Raw genomic sequence first — 18,666 nt, 5'->3', positions numbered from 1 at the left:
TGGGCAAGTGAACTAAACAGAATTTTCTCAAAAGAAGAAATTCAAATGGCCAAAAAACACATGAAAAAATGCTCACCATCCCTAGCAATAACAGAAATGCAAATTAAAACCACACAAAGATTCCACCTCACCCCTGTTAGAATAGCCATCATCAGCAACACCACCAACAACAGGTGTTGGTGAGGATGCGGGGAAAAAGGAACCCTCTTACACTGTTGGTGGGAATGTAGACTAGTACAACCACTCTGGAAAAAAATTTGGAGGCTACTTAAAAAGCTAGACATTGATCTACCATTTGATCCAGCAATACCACTCTTGGGGATATACCCAAAAGACTGTGACCCAGGTTACTCCAGAGGCACCTGCACACCCATGTTTATTGCGGCACTATCCACAATAGCCAAATTATGGAAACAGCCAAGATGCCCCACCACTGACAAATGGATTAGGAAAATGTGGTATCTATACACAATGGAATTTTATGCAGCCATGAAGAAGAACAAAATGTTATCATTTGCTGGTAAATGGGTGGAACTGGACAACATCATTCTGAGTGAGGTTAGCCTGGCCCAAAAGACCAAAAATCGTATGTTCTCCCTCATATGTGGACATTAGATCAAGGGCAAACATAATAAGGGGATTGGACTTTGATCACATGATAAAAGCGAGAGCACACAAGGGAGGGGTGAGGATAGGTAAGACAACCAAAAAACTAAATAGCATTTATTGCTCTCAATGCAGAGAAACTAAAGGAGATACTTTAAAGCAACTGAGGCCAATAGGAAAAGGGGACCAGGAACTAGAGAAAAGGTGAGATCAAGAAGAATTAACCTAGAAGGTAACACCCATGCACAGGAAATCAATGTGAGTCAATGCCCTGTATAGCTATCCTTATCTCAACCAGCAAAAACCCTTGTTCCTTCCTATTATTGCTTATACTCTCTCTTCAACAAAATCAGAGATAAGGGCAAAATAGTTTCTTCCTGGTAGCGAGTGGTTAGGGGGTAAGGGAGGGGGTGGGGGGGTAAAGGAGGGGGCGGGGTAAGGGGGGAGAAATGACCCAAACATTGTGTGCACATATGAATAAAAAAAAAAGTCATCCCATCATCTGTGTTGTGGGTTTTTAATCCATTCACTTATGAGTGTTTATTTTGCAAATCACTACACCTCAGGCAAGCAGTTCAAGACCCCAGGATAGCTCTTGTGTTTTCTGACTTGTGGTTTATTTACAGGGTAGAATATATTGTCAGTTTTGGATTTTGCAACTTTAAGATTGCCTAAGCTTTTCGACATTGATGTCTGGTGTATGAAAGACATGATAAGAGGAGCGCGTTCACCTGCCCCAGCAGCAGTGGGCGTCTATGTTTGACTTTCCTTCACTCTAGCAGATACAAGTTAATATTTCATATTTAAACAACAACACCATGTCTAAAAACAAACATACACCAAGCATTTTCATGTTCTTAGTGGCACCTATCAACGAGGGTCACTTCATTTTAAGGTTAACTTTTGATTGATTTTTGGCCAGTCCACAAAACATTTGTATGTTTTAGTGCCCAGGGCATGGTGCTAACTGTCCTTGACAGATGGAGTTAATGAGAAACAATTCACAGAAGACATTTAACAGGGCAGCACGTTTGTGGGTGGTCATGTGGAATAAGCACCGGAGAGGCTAGAGGCAATGTAAGTCTGCTTTATAAGATGGTGACTGTCCTGGACCAATTCAGTTTAGCATTGACAGTGGAGTTCTTCTGGCTACACAAGCACAGAAAGTATACAAGGGACCCCTTGTCCAAATTCCCCAACCTAGTACGGGCAGTGTCCACAAGGACTACAACGCAATGTGACTGGTGGAATACTGACAGTCCAGCTAGGGGTCACAGGGGGTCGTGATGTAGAAAGTGACCTTGGGGAGGAGGGATAACAAGGGGCATTGCACTTTTGCTCATTCTGTGTTTCTTAGTTCTGAACAACAGTGCGATGTTATTAACTAAAGAAAGGTCAAGAATACGTAAATGAAAGACCTCCACATGGTCTCGCATTACTTCCAAAGAGCACAGTTTAATCACCTCATGTTTATCAAATAGTTTCGAGATTTCTTCATCACGTCTCAGAATTGTCTGACTACACGGCGAGTCACATATCCATGTGAAATCTGATCAGTAATAGTTTTCTTCTTCTTTTTTTTAATCATTGTGCAACTTGTTGAGGCATTTTCAAAAGTTCTTACAAGATATCAAATACACTTGAATTCATCCCTCCACAATTCTTCTTTATCCCTCCCGCTCTGCCCATTCTTGGAACAGTTTGCACAGGTCTCACTTTTCCATTGACATGCATGTGTACACTGTTTGCACCATATTCACCTCCTTTCCCCACCTTCTCCCTGCTCCCACTGGTACCGACCCCCCCCCCCAGGTTTTTAAATGCTTCACACTAATGACAATGATGGCGCCTGTAAAATGAGAGCATTTTTTGTGCAATGTTACATTCTGTTTCAGTGACCTTGGTTTTCTGCAACAAATCACCTCCTGTGTTGACGGTGGGTGAGTGTCTCTGAGGCTTAGCTCCTCAACTGTTTGAACCACACCCCACTTTCTGAGAGTACTTACATATTCTTCATAAGCCTCGTGGGCCGGAGGAGGGGGTGCCCTGTATCCTGGCACTGTCGGTGTCCCCCGCGCCCGAGGAGTAGGGACACCTCTTGCTACCGGGGGCACTGGAAGGGCTCCACGGGTCACAGTGGTCCCTCGAGGGGTAAGAACACCTCGCCCAGGTGGTGGGGGAGGAGGAATGGCACCCCCACGGCCCCTAGGGGAAAGAGGACATAGAGAGGTAAGAGAAAACCAGAGCAAGAAGCACTCTCCTATCAAAGCTTCATGGAATGGAAGAAATCCAAATTTATCTTTCTCTGTGTGAGTGTTTAATAGAAATTATTTCAGATGTAAGATATTTCGTGTTCCACAGTAATAATTTGTAAATACTGACTTAGTTCTCATGAAAACAATGTAAAATGCTGTGCTGTTTTCCATTACATACCTGAAAAAAAACATCAAAGCAAAAAAAGCCTGTACAAAACCCAAGAATCTACTTGGATTATATCCCATATTTTCTAAGAACAGCCAAATTAGAGCTTTTTCCAATGAAAGGACTCACTGGACCATCTATGAAACACAGCTGCTGTATGTCTATGTCTGCTCCATGCTAGTTATTGACAGAGATGTGCAATGTTGTAAAAAAAAATAAATCTCTCTTCACATTAATAAAACGTGGGACTGTGAGAATCATGATATCATTGTTTATTCTAGTAGCTCAAGTTTGAGGTCACTCGAAGTCACAACTCATTGTCACCCCCAGAGCTGAAGCAGTCACGGACATGAAATACCTTCATATGGTAGCTGTTGGGCTGGTGGAACACATCGTACTGGCAGTGAACAGAACAGATCTGCTACTCTGTGCTGTGCTCATGACACAGGAGAAACCTGCACTGAAGGCAGAAGATCAAACGACTGCAGCCACCTTTAATGGTATTCCAGGGCCTTCAGAAAGATTGTTTGTCTGAACTCTGGGACAGCAGGGTTATTTCACTTTTCATTATGTCTGAAAGGCTGGCCTCCAGAAAGCACGGCTTTCAGCAGAACACTAAAACTTGGGAGAAATGACTATCCTTGGGTTGTCAACAAACACACTGGTTTGTCTGTACCTCCTAATGGGTATTGAGGTTATCTTTTTGCTATGAATAATCAGTGGTCAGGAAGAGTAAGAATGCTGGAAAGTCTTTTAATATTCTTAAATACATTGTACAGCTGAAGAGTAGAGAACCTATTACAGAACTTAGTGTGAGCTCTCTCTTTCTCTCTCTCTCTCTCTCCCTCTCTCCTCTCTCTCTTTGCATATATCTAGAACACTCTTCTAGCTGTCATGTCAACCTTAAGTACAATGGCCAAGAACACAGCATTCTATATTTTCGTAATAACATGAAAACACATCTATAAAATATAATATAGATATTGAGTAGACTTTCGCTGGTCCTCTGAGCACCTGCTTCTTCATAAGTGAGTTTAACATCCGTCTGGGTTTTACAAATGCAGAATTAGCCTTTTACTGCGATTTGAAGTATCCATGGATGGACCACAAATTATACAGCCTGGCTATAACACTGACTAATCAGGGTGTTTTAATTATGTACGCCTGCAGTATATTTTCCCTACTGAATTAAATGCAGGTTTCTTTTTTTTTTCACTTATTCATATGTGCATACAATGCTTGGGTCATTTCTCCCCCTTACCCCCGCCCCCCCAGGTGTCTTCATCTGTAAGTTTTTTCTACTCTAAAATTATGTGATGCTCACATCAATTCTAATTTTTCATTCCATCCCTTCATCAACGGACTCCCAGACAAATATCTTGCCAGCTGTTCTCCTGACTCTGACTCCTTATCTCCTTTGCCCTCTCCCACTCCCCTGGAATAGAAATCCTGTCACTCCTTTTATTCAACTCAAGATTCACAGCACCTATTTTAGGACACTGCCCCAGGCTGAATCTACAGCACAGCATTCTTTCCTTTGTTTTTCTGGCTTCTTCAAAGAACTTTTTCTGCATTTAATACTTCACTTTCTCTTCTTCTTGAAAAGGATGTAATTAATCCAGTTCTTGCTTTCAACCCTGTGTCCAGTCCACCAAGACCACAGCTGACCGACTTTAAGCTCCTCTGGACTCTTTCTTCCTGGATCATCTTTAAGACTGTGGACTATTGGAAACTGTGGGCTTTGATGTTCTTCACTTTTCTTCCTTTCTCTTTTTGTCAACTTCCCTTCGCTAGCATCTGTCTAGGGACCCCTTTGAAATGTGGGTGTCTACAATGGACGTCTTCAGTCTCCTTTCTTCCTCTTGTGCTGTACCCTGCCACCCATAATTCTAACCCTAGCAATTTGCTCCCCCATAAAACACTGACCTTTTATGCTCCTTGCGTCAGAAGTTCTACAAGTTGTCTGTTTTAGAGTGACGTGATGCTCTTTAAAAATCCCAAATTCCAGGCCATTCCCTTGGCAAATTAAATTACAGTCCCTAGGGTGGAGAGCTTCCAGTGATTCAATGTCCAAACTGGTTTGGGAACCATGGCCCCATATGCATCACCCGCTTGATATGATTTACATAGTGATAAATGATCTCTTGACAAGCTTGCCATGGAGTCAGGTCTGAGCTACTTTAGAACTTGAGGAAACAAGGCTCAAATATTGCAGTTCATTTTCTTAATGTCTTACTAGCAACCCACAGATCTCAGATTAATTATGGGATTAATTAAACTTCTGATTTCACTTGATCTTTCATCTAATCTTACTTGACAGTAACATCAATTTCTTTCCAGATTAGACACCAAATACTTACTTTTGTCCTGGGCCATCCTTCTTCTCCAACATCTAGTTGACATTAACTCCTAGACATTTGAAACTCGCTCTATTTCTCTACCACCCAAGTGCTATTCATTTCTGTCTGCCTTGGGTAATGAACTTGTCTTTCCTTGTTTTCCCCACCACAAGTGAGTCTCCCTTCCTTGCCTTTCTCTGTCTCTGTCTCTGTCTCTCTCTTAGTCTGTTTAATTCTAATTACCCTCAGGGATGACTGAGTAAGTAGTCTTTTTAAGGAACAAACATGCTTATTTTTCTCTTTAAAAAACACCACTACTTCTGTGAATTAGCTGACATCATGGTAAGCAAAAGCCTTCCAAATCTGCCTCTTTGTCTGAGGCTGAGCCCCCCTGTAACTCATGCTGGTGAAGACAAAGCCATTCTATGTGTCCACTCTTCAATTACACAAAGTAAATTATAATTATAACACAGATGTAATGGTTTTCTCCTCCAGCATGGCTATCATTGTAAGATTAGATAGTCATCATAGATATGTTTATTGAAGAGTAAGTTCCTTTAATTACATATAATGTCAGCAAATTGTTGAATCTTTAAATTATTCTAGGTGCTATTTTTGAATGATGTATAATTGGATAATGTCATAAATTCATAATTCCCTAAATATGTGCAAATCAGCATCCATTAACTCATCTTTGGAAACTTTTTGGACCAATATGATTTTCTGTGGTGTGAAGCTATTTCTCTATCAATTTTTAATTGTAGAAACATTTCATCTTGTTTGGAAGAGAAAACAACAAAGTTCTGATTGATTTATTTCATAAAGGTTAATACTGCTGATGATATCACACAGCACTGGAAGTGAGGTTTAATCTTCAATGTTAACTTTTATTAATATCTGATCTGCATGATAAATGATAGGGGTGAAACTTTTTCAACTTTTTGAAGTAATTTTATTTAAATGTTAAAAATGGAATAATTTTTAATTGGTGGTTGACAATATTTGGGGTACAGTTAAAGAAACCCATTAAATCCACAGATTTCCTGAGATAAGTGAAGAATTATTCTAGAGCTATGTCCTTTACAGATTAAAGGCCAATAATCATAGAATGAAGAGAACAAATGAACCACACAGTCTGTGTGTGATGGGCATGAGTGATGTTTGTTCTCTTTCTTTGCAAATCAATGCTCCTAGTGAAAGCTTGACAAATACAAGTTTTGTCAAAATTTGTTTGACAAAACAGACTTCAATACAGAAAGATTTTAGTTTTGTGCAAAATCAACAAAATCAAATAAGATTCTCTCTGATCACCAAGGGTTTTGCAAAGCCAAATGTATCTGAACTTTAGAAACCTTACCATCAGTCCTGCTTCAGGCTTTCTGGAAAGATGACATATATTGTCTCTATCTATGTCTGTATCTCTCAATCTGTCTGTCTATTGGCCTGTCTGCCTTTTAACCTGCATAATTTTATCAACTCAAGGATCATTTCAGATATGGAGAAAAATATAATGTTCCCCTGATGCAAGGTACTTCTGGTTTAAAGAGGCAAATGGTTTTATTGTCTTTTTACTCCTCATCCTGGGGCCAGAATAGGAAAGTAGAAAGTCTCAAGCCGCTGCTGTTCTTTAGGGGTATTTGCTCGAAGCTCAAACCGTTAATTGTAGAGTCAGACTGGCTGTATTATTTTAGGTAAAATTTCATGCACCTCCTGAACCTCAACCTGTGCAAAGAATCTAACGAGCGAACACACACAAAGCTCTTGGCATATAACCATTCCAAGTTGTTGTTTTTCTGATTGTTGCTGGTCCTGTTGTTTTGTCCTACCTGTGGTCATCACACCAAGCAGTAACCAAAAGATGCGGTCAACCTCTGCTGTTAATTTATCTAAATAAGAACTGATGTACCTTGCTGGAGCGGTGGAAGTTATTCGGATCCCTCTGCCTCTAATGCTCCTGCCACGACCAGAGTCTTCTGAGCCGTTTAAGTAAGACAATTCCCGTAACTGTTCCTGACGGATTTCATCATTGTAATCCTGAAAGGAAACAGGTGGCCTGTGAATTACAGTAGGTCCTGGACTTTTGGAGCTGAAACACAGTGCAGGTGTAGGCATACACATGCACACACAGAGTAAGAAAAGAAGTATTCCATTTTTTTTCTGGAATCTTATATACAAAAGATGACATAAAAAGGCATACTTTAATTCCTATATAGTACAGAGAAATTGGAGTGACTTCTTTCACAAGGATGTATTCTGCAGACATCAGATCAGATTTTCTGAGAAAACTTTTACAACATTAGCTAAGAAGAGAAGCTAGAAATACAGAACAAGAACTTGGAGTGCAACTCTTACAATTGTCACCATGAAGATTACTGGACAAGTTTACTTGGATGAACACATGCAGACTATAGGCTACTGTGATATTCAAATATCTCCTGATGCATAAACCAAGAGGGGACAATCCCAAGGCTGAGAGCATGTGCCGAACCTTGCAAAGCCATAAAGATGTTCAATAACATAGATCAGAGTCAGACAGCTGACAATCTGTAGAACCCCACCAAACAATCTGACACACCATGCTCAAAAGCAAGGAATTCCCATGTGTTCACCCATAGGGCTCACAGAAAGTGGGAACCAGAGAGGAAAAGGAGTTTCACAAAACAACCAGAGAGCCATGTCTTCACCTCATCAGCAAGGGTGTGTATGTAAGTCATCTTAATGATGAAAGAGTGAATCTGAGTCATTACAGATGAATGTTGCCTTTAAGAAAAAGTGCCAGCCTTTTATTTGAACAATTCAAAATGGAGTAATTGTTTATGTATGCCAAATGGCCAATCTACCTATTATTTTCATCTAAACCCATGTTTAAGTGAAATCAGCATATTAGATTTTCCAATGGTAGAGAGTACTGTAGGTAGAGCTGAACACTAGTGATGTTTGCAGAGGGTAGATCAACACCCACCGTGAGAGTAAAACTCAGGTGTATCACGTAGTAAGCAATGTTCACTTCCCTCTGCACACATTGCACGCATGTGCCATAGTGATGTGAAATGAAGAAAGTGCACAGACAACCTCTCATCTCTGACCAGGAACTGGCAACAATCCCTCCAGTCTACAAGAATTTCTAATGCATAGCTTTACCTCAGGCTCTAGAAACTGCCATGATTACAGCAAAAGCACTCCTCACTCCAAAGCAGTTATTTTCTTCTTTTTAACACGTTGCTTTCATATTTACCCTCTTCAGTACCTGATTACAGCAATAATGGGCTCAACACAGTTAGGTGACAGAAGAGCCATGCAGTAAAAAATTAGTTTCCAACAAGCCATATGTTAGCCAGTTTCTACCTCCTAATTCTACATTTAAGATCAACCCAACTGAAGAGTAAAGCTGCTTATTATTTTATTAGGATCAGGAGTGTAATGAATTGCTGCTACTTTACGGACTGATCAGCCATCATTAAATGAAACCCCAGGTCCGCAATGTTCCTATGTAATATTACTGATTTTAAAGGAGGTATTTGCAGCTTTTTTTTTTTTTTGAGGAAAACCCATATTCACTCAGAGCTCTTATGGAATAAAAAAAAGAGGTAGATTGACACTGTTGACAACTTTGAAGGTTGAGATAATGGTTAACAAATTATAAATGAATTCAACATATGAAAAAGTTCACCCTAGAGAATAAGTTCTGCTCCAGAATCAGAAAACATTGGTCTCATTCATTGTCTTATCATAACGTAGAGGAAGAAGGAAGAGAAGGAAAAGGGAAGAAGATGGCAGTGAGGAGGAAGAGGAGCAGCAGGAGGAGGACAGGGATGAGGGGAAGGTCAAGGATGAAGAGGGAGAAGAGCAACATACTAATCAGAGAGTGTAACAGAGTAAATTCCCAGTTTGGTCAGTTTCATTCCACACTCTTGGATTGTCCCCACCACATTGGCTCGGACCGACCACGTTGTCTGCCTTAGATAATACAATAAACACAAAAGCAAAAACTCAAAAAGTGCCTGCATATTGGGGCTTGCCGTTTCACCACCAAGTGAAGAAGTCAAGTCTAGCTTTCTGGGGCATAAGAAGCCATGTGGTGAGAGAATCCAGTCACCCTTGCCTTCCTGCCAACCCACTGAGTCCTCAAATATGTGAATACAGCTCGTCTAGGCCATTCAGTCCCAGTCAAACCAATGGGGATTTAAAAAATTGCCTAATCAATCCCAGAACCAGGAGGAATATAAAATAAATTGGTGCCATAAGCCATTAAGTATCATTAAGTTCTGTGGTGGTTTTGTTTTGAACAGAAGCTACCAGATACAAAGGGGAGTAGCCAGCACAGAACCAGAGGGACCATACTTCAGAGGAGAGTTCTTGGGCCCAGGTGTTACCCATATGTTTCTTAGAACAGGTGCAGCTTTATCTGGAAATTAGTGCACCTGAATGTCATAGCCTGGTTCCATTAGTTTGAGTTGTCCATTAAGTCTCTTCTGTCAGAATCTGTGCCCACCTTCATGGCAATTCAGCTTACAGACAGAAATCTGCTGTCACAGAGAGATGGTCCATCTTGCTAATATGAATGTTTGATACTGGAAGATAATTATTCTCATTTATTTATTTGTTTATTATTGTTGTACTGGGAGAACATTGTGATGTTTACAAAACTGCTTATATTATACTTCAAGTCACCTCCTCCAACTTTATCCTCCCTCTCCTCATTCCTGGAGAAGTTTCAACAGGTCTCATTTTTCCATTTTCATACATGAGTACAAAATATTCCCACCATATTTACCTTCCTACACCCTTTGTAATATCCTCTCCCATCACATTGATGCCACCCCCCAGTTAGGATTTGTTTTACCTTCCTGTCCTCCATTTTTTGTTTGCTTAAGGAAACTATACAGGAAATTTCCATGTATACACGTGTTATAACATGAATTGATTCATCTACTCTAGAGGTTAATTCTTCATGCAAGCAAAACCATTATTGTTAATATATACCAGATTCTTATGAGCTTAGCTAAAACACTTTAAGTGTTGAAGTACCATTCAGGTTATGGTGACCATGTGGCTCACAAAAGTAATTACAAGTGGGATTACTTGACCATGAACTCCAGTTGTTATGTGCTGGAATTCCATTGCACCTAACATCAAGCTACTCAAGAGCTTCTCTCACTTGACAACCAGCTGTGTTTGGATGCTGAAGTGTGTCTGTTCCCGGGGGCCCAAGACTCCTCTATGCCTCACAGTTCCTTCACAGTGTGGTTGAACCATCTTTAACTTGATAGCACCAGGGATGTCTTTCCTTGGAATCTTCTCTTGGGGTCAGACATTGTAGTGGGAGGCCATCCAGCCTTCCTTGGCTCCCTCATTAGTTTATGTCATAAGAGTATTTTTCCCTAATAAAATTATTCCATGTTTAATCCCATTTTGGCATCTACTTCTTTTAGGAATCAGACTACAGAGAGTGATGACAAAATCAAATTCCTAAAATCACAAACTTAATGAATGAGTTGAAATTATTCCATTTAATGTACCTTACAGTATGATTAAATTGTTCTACTTGCCTCTCTCCTATTTAAAAATGATTATAGATGGGTTAACCTTTAAATTAATTACTGATCACCAAAAAAGGCCATCATCAGTATTTTTATGAATAAAAATTCAACTTGTTTAATCTTTTTCTAGCATTTCATTTAATAATAAAATGGAAAACTCATGCAAATGGAAAACCTAAACCATATTTTAAGCCAGAAATGAGAATAGTTTGGTTGGCACTAGGGTAGCAATGAGAACACCGTGTCTGCATGTGTGTCGTGAGTGTGAAAATTAGCATGGGAACCAAAAGTAGATTGAGAGCACACTGGTAGAACGTGGTTCAAATTTTGATTTCTTTCTTTTTCTGTAATGTCTACACTTTTTGTTTTTTTAATATCAAAAAATCAGTTTTTTTGAACTTATTACTTGAAATAATAGCAGAGATTTTCATAATATTTTATGAGTTTCTTTGCCTGGGGTGAGATAAATTTACCATAGGAGACAATTTCCATAAAACTCACAAGTGCTCATTTCTGCTGCTCTGACCAGGGCCTCCCACCGTGACAGCATATGGTGTAAACAGCACACACAGAAGCTCAGAGCACACAGATGTTTGGATGCTTACAGTCCACACAGTTAATGTACATGCATAATTTCCCTCTGATGTACACTCTTGTCCACCTGGTGTGATGGCATTTTGCCCAAGTACAAATGGGAAGATTACTTCACTTGCATTTCAATGCCAGGTAATGGCAGGTGTAGACAGGCTACCTGGGGGCTCAGTGAAGGACCATTTTTCTGCCAAATCTCCTCACTGAGACTCCAGTGGGCACTGGAGCCCTGCATTTAAAACTGTGATTACAACCACCAGTAACATGTGAGTGTAGACTCAGCTCTATCAATGCCAAGACTGTCAAGACACCTCTAGGGGGAAATTAAGTGTAGCCGGTAACCCTTCTGGGCGATGACAAAGAGACTTAAGATTCCCTCAGTCCCTACAAACAGGTTAGGACCTTTTACCCAGAGTGATAAACAAGAAAACACGGTTCTGTGCCAACATCGCCTTTGTAACTGAGCTGAAATGAGAGGAAGCAACTTCAGAAGACAATGGCCGTGGTGGACATCACTTGCCCGAACAGCCTGTTTGATAACATCTCTAAGCCAACACAAGGTAAGCTTTACCCAGCCCAGACTCAGAACCAGGAAAACTCATGAACGAAGTGTAGTCAAAGAACAGTCAACGGAAATTTATTAAGAATCTGCTCAGTGCAAAGCTGTACGTAAGGGTTATACAATGCCTTCACAAAACCATTCATCAAAGAAGATGAATGCCACAAAGTCGAAATGTTGTGGACTTTGTATCTGAAACTCCTAGGGTTGATAATTTTTGTTTCAAGAGAATGTTTTCTCTTTTCTCCTGTTATTAATATCATATTGCTAACTAAGCAAAAATCATCTGAGAATAAGATAGTATCAACGCAGATTGAATGCGGATATTTTGCAGGATTATTGGGCAGGGTTATTCTTGTCCTGTTGGATTTTATTAATCCCGGGTCACAGATATGTCTGATTGTCAGATCTCTGGAATGAGCAAAAATGGACTCATGGATTTGGTATGGTAGCTTTACCTTTCTCAGTCAAGTAAATAAACCAATACTTCAAGGTAGAGTCAGAATATTAGAACAATATTTACATAATATTAAATGTCATATTTGAGGTATTATTCTAATAAAACCAAGTTCCATTTGTTGAGGCAAAGTCAGAATGACGATATTGTACTCAGCAAATTTTCTTGGCAAATTGCTGAGATTATGACACATGAGTTTTGTTGATTTTAAGTAAAAATAGTCGTTAATTAAAAATTTTGTGATATTACCAACATTAACTTATAAATACATAAGACAAAATCTTGGTGAACAGGGAAGTGTTGCTTGAAGGTACAATGATCTAATGGCCTCAGAATCTTCTTTTTTCTTCTTTCTTTTTTTTATATGAGTGTATATTAATATTAAAAAATAATGGGTCTCATTATAACATTCCAAATTCTCTGAACCAAGAAGTCATCATGAAAAGGATTGATAAGATATGGTGCATGTGAGTGATTTTTACCAATAATCCATTGATTCTAGACTTTACATGGACATAGACAATTTATAAATGCAAGTAGTGATATACCTAATCAGTCATATTTTTAAAGTACCTAAAGGAGTTTTGCTAAAATAATTCATCCTTTTATTATTCATGGTATTTCTGGGAGGCAGTGGAGGAGAGCCTCGGGCATGTGGTATATGTAGGGAGATAAGCAGGTCCCACAGCTGGTTTGTGGATGTAATAGTAAGCCATGATTAAATAACAGTCCTGACAATGCCTGTGCAAGGATAAACGCCTTCCTAATACTCAGAACCAGCGACACTCAACTTACCTCTGATCCTTTTTGTTAGATGAGAGCATTTAATTTATTCCCAGTGTTATTCTGGTGTTTTTAGTGGCTGCTACTCTTTTGCTTTATTTTTTAAAAGTTGACTTCTACATTTCTATTTTAGAAAGGAAAGTATTTGGTGTATTTTCCCATGAGAAAACCTCTCCTAGGAGTTCTCTGCTGTTTTCCCACAACGGTAATGCTGTGATGAGTGCTACCAAGTGTGCTTTGCAATCAGGACTCAGGAACCTGCTGTACGGTGTCATCTGTGAGGCTCTTAGAAATGAGTATGAAATATTTCTGTGCATGCTGGATTATTTTTATTAATAAAAAGGTTATCTTTTTATCTGGCTTGTACCTTCTAGTTTCCTATGTTACGATGTTCCCTGTGTTACCTGTTGCCCTGGTTACTAAGAAATCTTTCATAGTATTCCGTCTGTATATGGAATCATATTAGAATATAGTACTTCTTAAAAACAACTAAAGTGTTGCTTATTCAAACAGCATATTAGAGAAAGGCAGAATAATTTACCAGACAGGCAAATGTGAATTTAGCACAAACACACACAAAAGCTCAGGAAAGCAGGGATGGGGTCTCCATGAAGGAGAGGGATGTAAAGAGTCCAATTAATGAAAATGGGGAGAGGAAGTATATGAGTCAGCTTGCATCACTGTGGCAAAATTCCAGGGATAAACAACTTAAAACAGGGAAAGATTGACTGAGCTTCACAGTCTCAGAGGTCGTAGTCCATGGTCACTTAGCACCATTGGTTTGGAGCTGTGATGATACAGCATTTCATGGTGGGGAGCCAGGCAGGGGGACTTTTCCTCACCACATGGTGACCAGGAAGTGAAAAGAGAGAAGATGGGGCCAGGGTCCCAAAATCTCCTTCAAGAGCAAGTGCCAGTGACACAACTTCCTCCAAATAGCCCACTGCCTAAAAGTTCTGTCACCTCCCACAGCTCCACAGGGTGATAACCAAGGCTTTAGCACATGGCTTTTAAGGACATTTAATATCTAAACCATGAGAGGACATAACCGTTGATGAAAAACTGGTAACTGTCAGTGGCAAAAGAAACAGATTTAGTGTGAGATATGATTACAATACAATGAAAGACATATTTGAAAAACAATGGAGGAAAAGGTCACTGTCTGACGTGAATATTTCTAAGGCGTATCATGAAATAAATGAGAAGAGTAGAGTTAGATGTAGAAGGCCTGCAGGTGTCCTGCCTTTCCTAGCTTCCTCAGATCACTGATGCACCTTGCTGGATTGCAAGCCCCATGTCCGCCTCTGGTGTGGATCCACTTTCTTCCAGGTGGATGCTATAATGGAGCCTCGGTGTCAGGGGTAAACCTCTGAGAGAGGAAGGCCTGGGTTTATCCTCTGAAGGACAGGACATCTCTCCAGTCTCAGCTTCCCCTAAGACCCCTATCCCATAGCCCATCTACTCAGATCTGCTCAGGAGCACAGGTGTCCTCTGAGTCAGACACAGCCCTTCCATCTTCCACAGGGCAGGTGGCCAGAATTGATCCTGTTCTTCTGGCTGGAGAAGTGACTTACTGTGAGAATTCACCCAATTTCCTCAGCAACTGTAGGATGATGACAGTCCTTTACTAAGGCTTCTGCCAGGCCTCAGATCTCTCCTTGCTCCAGCCTTGTGCTTCAAAAGCCACCTATGGTACCTGCGTGACGAGTCACTACCAATGTCAGGGACTCCAGACCCTCCATACTCTCTGTCAGATTGCTTGTATCTGTCATGTCCTGTCTTCAAGGACATGGTACCAACACTTAGTATTTAGGGGGTAGATATGGTGGCACATGCCTATAATCCCAGTTACTTGGGAGGCAGAGATCAGGAAGATCATGGGTTAAGTCCACGCCAGGCGAAAGATGTTCGTGAGATTCCATCTCAACCAACAGACCAGTGTGTTCTTTCACACCTGTAATCCCAACTACACAGGAGGCATAGGTAGGAGGATCAGAGTCTGAGGCCAGACCCAGACAAAAACATAAGACCCTGTCCAAAAAATAAGTAAAGCAAAAAGAGGGCTGGAGTCATGGCTGACATGATAGAGTGTCAGCTCTGAATTCAAACCCCAGTATCACCAAAAAGAAAATATTAATGAACAATTGTCCTTTAGGGCATAATCTCTCCCACTCCTCCATCATTCGTTTCTAAAGTTTGTTCCACAAACTCTGATGAGACAAGGATAACTGCTCACTTGTTCTGTGAAGACCATCCAGGGCTGCCAGCACTATTTCCATGCTCTGGGACTGATGTTCTACTCTGACTCTTTGTCATCCCCATGAGAGGGATGACATCAGAGGTCCAGTTTTCCTTTATTTCCTGAAAAATACAGAACGAGGAAGTGTGTGGACACAGCACACCACCATCCCTGCCTGGGATTTTTACCTTGTCCTAAAGGTTTAGAGGTCTACAACAGCAATTGTCACTCATTGTGGGGACAGGAAACAGGGCTTCCATTGATCCTTCCTGGGTGAAAGAAAGAAGGCATTTGGACTCATTTCTTTCCTCACAAGAAATATACTATTAAACAATTAACACTACATATACCTTAAATAAAGCAAGTATGCTTGTTTGCTTATTTATGTGCTCTCTGTGCTGAGAACATAGTAAACAAGGCAGCTTTGGTGAGCTCACACACAAATGTAAGGTGACACTAAAACCAGCAAACAAAGGAGTAGGAAAACACAGTTAGACAATGATCCTGTGAGAGAAAGGACAGGGAGCTGTAACTGAGGGGCTGGGATGTCAGCCATGGCCTCCTGCAGGGGCAGGGCATGAACTGAGTCCAAATGAAAAGGAGTTAGTCCTGAGAGGCTCTGGGTTGCTAGTCCTCCAGGCATGAAAAATGCAAAAACCAGGAAGAAGCTGAGACTCTTTAAGGAGCAGAGGGAAAACCAGTATGTATATACCAAGAAGAGTGAGCATGGGAAAAAGTAGAATTAAGTCAGACACGGTGGGGACAGGCCAGAGTGTTTCTCCTTGAATTTATTCTAAAAAAAAGAAAAAAACAAACCAGAAGACCAAAGAATACTTAAGTGAGATAGTGCAATGATGACCTTATATCTCAAAGGGAACATCGGGCTGCTGTGAGAATGTGACTTAAAGGAGAAGAAAAGAGGAAAGACATGCAGCAGTCCACACAGTCACTGGAGCCCTGGCCAGGACCCTGGAGAGGGGCAGAGCTCTCTCAGAGACACAGGGGCAGGGACTGCTGACATTACTGAGAGGTTGGCTATGGGATGGTGGACAGATGGACTTAGAGTCGCCCCCTGTGTTTTGGTCTGTGCAGCTGATTCCATTGTGGGGCCATTCCTGATGCTCAAAAGATAATTCGTGTGAATCACCCTCCTGTCTGCCTGTGTTCTTCAGAGGTAAACAAATATTACTTGTACACAAAGAGACTTAAAAATGGTTCATTTTCAGGGGTGGCATGTTCCTCTCTTGTGTTGGCAGCCTGTACTCTTTAATCACACAAAAATTAAGAACGCTGCTGAAAGAAAAAAGAGACAGAAACAAATTCTAGCAATCATGTAAAGGAAAGCAATTCATTTTGCATGAAAACATGCAGGGATCAAAAGGAGAAGGTGAAAAGTTGTCAGTTAAAGGATGGAAAGAACCAGCCAGGCAGATGTCCAGGTGTAGAAATGGAGCCATGGCAGGAGGGTTAGGATTGGGGACGGTTCATCTTACAGCATTATGTCTGGAGTGGATGGAGGAAGGGCGTGTGGACAAAGTGAGGCCAGGAGGCTGGGCTCCATTTTTCTTGGGTCAGTGAGCACTTATGGCAGGGCACATCACCACAGACAGCCCATGGAAGGGTTGCTGTCAGGAATGTGGATGAGGGAATGGGTTTGGTGGAATCTCAGTTCTACAGAAACCAGTTACAGTGGAAGACTCATAGTCCAGACAAGGAAATGAAGGCTGGAATCAGGACAGAATTCAAGGTATGCTGTTTACTAGTTATGTCTTTCCAAACAACTCCTTTCTGGTCTGATTTCCTTATTTGGAAAATGAGGGGCTTATCCACTCAGTATTCCCGAGGTATCTCCATCAGACCTCAGGGGGAGATTTCTATGGATATCGAGAGCAAGGCAGGCTACCAGATTTTTGCTTTTCTATTGCAATATTAGAATGAAAGTGATTCAGGTTCCAGGTATATCTGGAAATGTGGTTCTATGCAAATTTATAATAACTTATGTACAAAGCTCATAATGAAATAATAATTGCTTTCCAAGTGATCTCATTTTATGTATTTCTTTGCCACAAAGTCAATGAGAGAAACAAAACAAACTTTAAAAAATAACACTAGATTTAAAAATTATCAAGAAATCCTCAATGTTTTTAAATGAAGTTTTACACTCCATACAGTTGCACCACTCTTAATGCCTTGTGTACAGCATGAACTGTGATCAGAATTTTAGGACTTTGGTGCAGTGAAGGCCTCTGTGGCAACTAAACACCTTACCTTTACTCAGTCACTCAGCAAACCACAAAGGCCATTACTGGCTGTCTGCTGTGCTACCACAGATATGGCTCCAAAGCACCAGTAAGCACTGATATCCTTGTACCTTTCCTCTATTACTACATAGACAGCTACAGAGTAGAAATACATCTCAGATTTTTATTTCGTGATGAACAAAAAGATTCAGGTGATTTGATTTCCCTAAGTTCTAAACTTAATTCTGATGCTTATGAATCAGTCATTCTGAAGCCTAGAATTCAGTTGAGGGATTTTCATATGGTCTCATTTTGAAAAGCTAAGATGATATTTATAAAATCTTGCTGGCTTACAGACTGATATTGCTCTTAAGTTATAGATTTTTATGTGACAAAGTTGAGTATGTAATGATAGAGGACCTAGATCTCACAAAATCACTCTTGCTATTCTTTCAAATTATTTGCAGCACAGCTAGAGTTTTGGAACCTTACCCAACTTTCTAGATATTACAACATCTGTTCTATCCTTACTTTGAAAATGGCTATAATACCTCAATATATAAATCAGTATTAGAAAACTTTCAAGTTCTGCCTAGGCATTATGAAGGAACTTTCATCATCACTATCAAAACAAACACTGAATTGACAGCTAAAATTAATGCAGGATAAATGAAAGACTACATGAAGCATGTAAGAGAAGTAGAAAATATGTCATGAACTTGGAAAACTTTTATAACGGCATATCTGGTAATGCACTTTTATCCCCAATACACAAAGAACTCTTAAAACTCAACAATAAGAAAAATGAACAACTCAGTTTATCAATAGATGGAAGTTCTGAACAGGCTTTTCACCAAAAAAGATATGCTGATGCCAAAAAATCTTGTGAAG

At 40.3% G+C, this 18,666-nt stretch overlaps 1 protein-coding gene across 7 annotated transcripts in view; it reads right to left on the bottom strand.

Moving 5' to 3' along the window:
- The window catches only part of Khdrbs2 (KH RNA binding domain containing, signal transduction associated 2), a 497,340-nt gene that overhangs the window by 205,314 nt on the left and 273,360 nt on the right, over positions 1–18,666 (bottom strand). For all 7 annotated transcript variants that reach the window (XR_012450579.1, XR_012450575.1, XR_012450578.1 and 4 more), the window contains exons 5-6: positions 7,273–7,400; positions 2,613–2,811 (exon numbers count right to left, since the gene is read on the bottom strand). Coding sequence is in view for 1 of the 7 variants with exons in the window: in XM_074081820.1 (XP_073937921.1) it covers positions 2,613–2,811; positions 7,273–7,400 (327 nt within the window). In the remaining 6 variants the exon portion in view is untranslated. The remainder of the gene's footprint in view (positions 1–2,612; positions 2,812–7,272; positions 7,401–18,666) is intronic.

Source organism: Castor canadensis, chromosome 8 (assembly GCF_047511655.1).
Source record: "Castor canadensis chromosome 8, mCasCan1.hap1v2, whole genome shotgun sequence".
Taxonomy (NCBI): Eukaryota; Metazoa; Chordata; class Mammalia; order Rodentia; family Castoridae; genus Castor; species Castor canadensis.
This window is presented reverse-complemented; position numbering and strand designations above follow the sequence as displayed.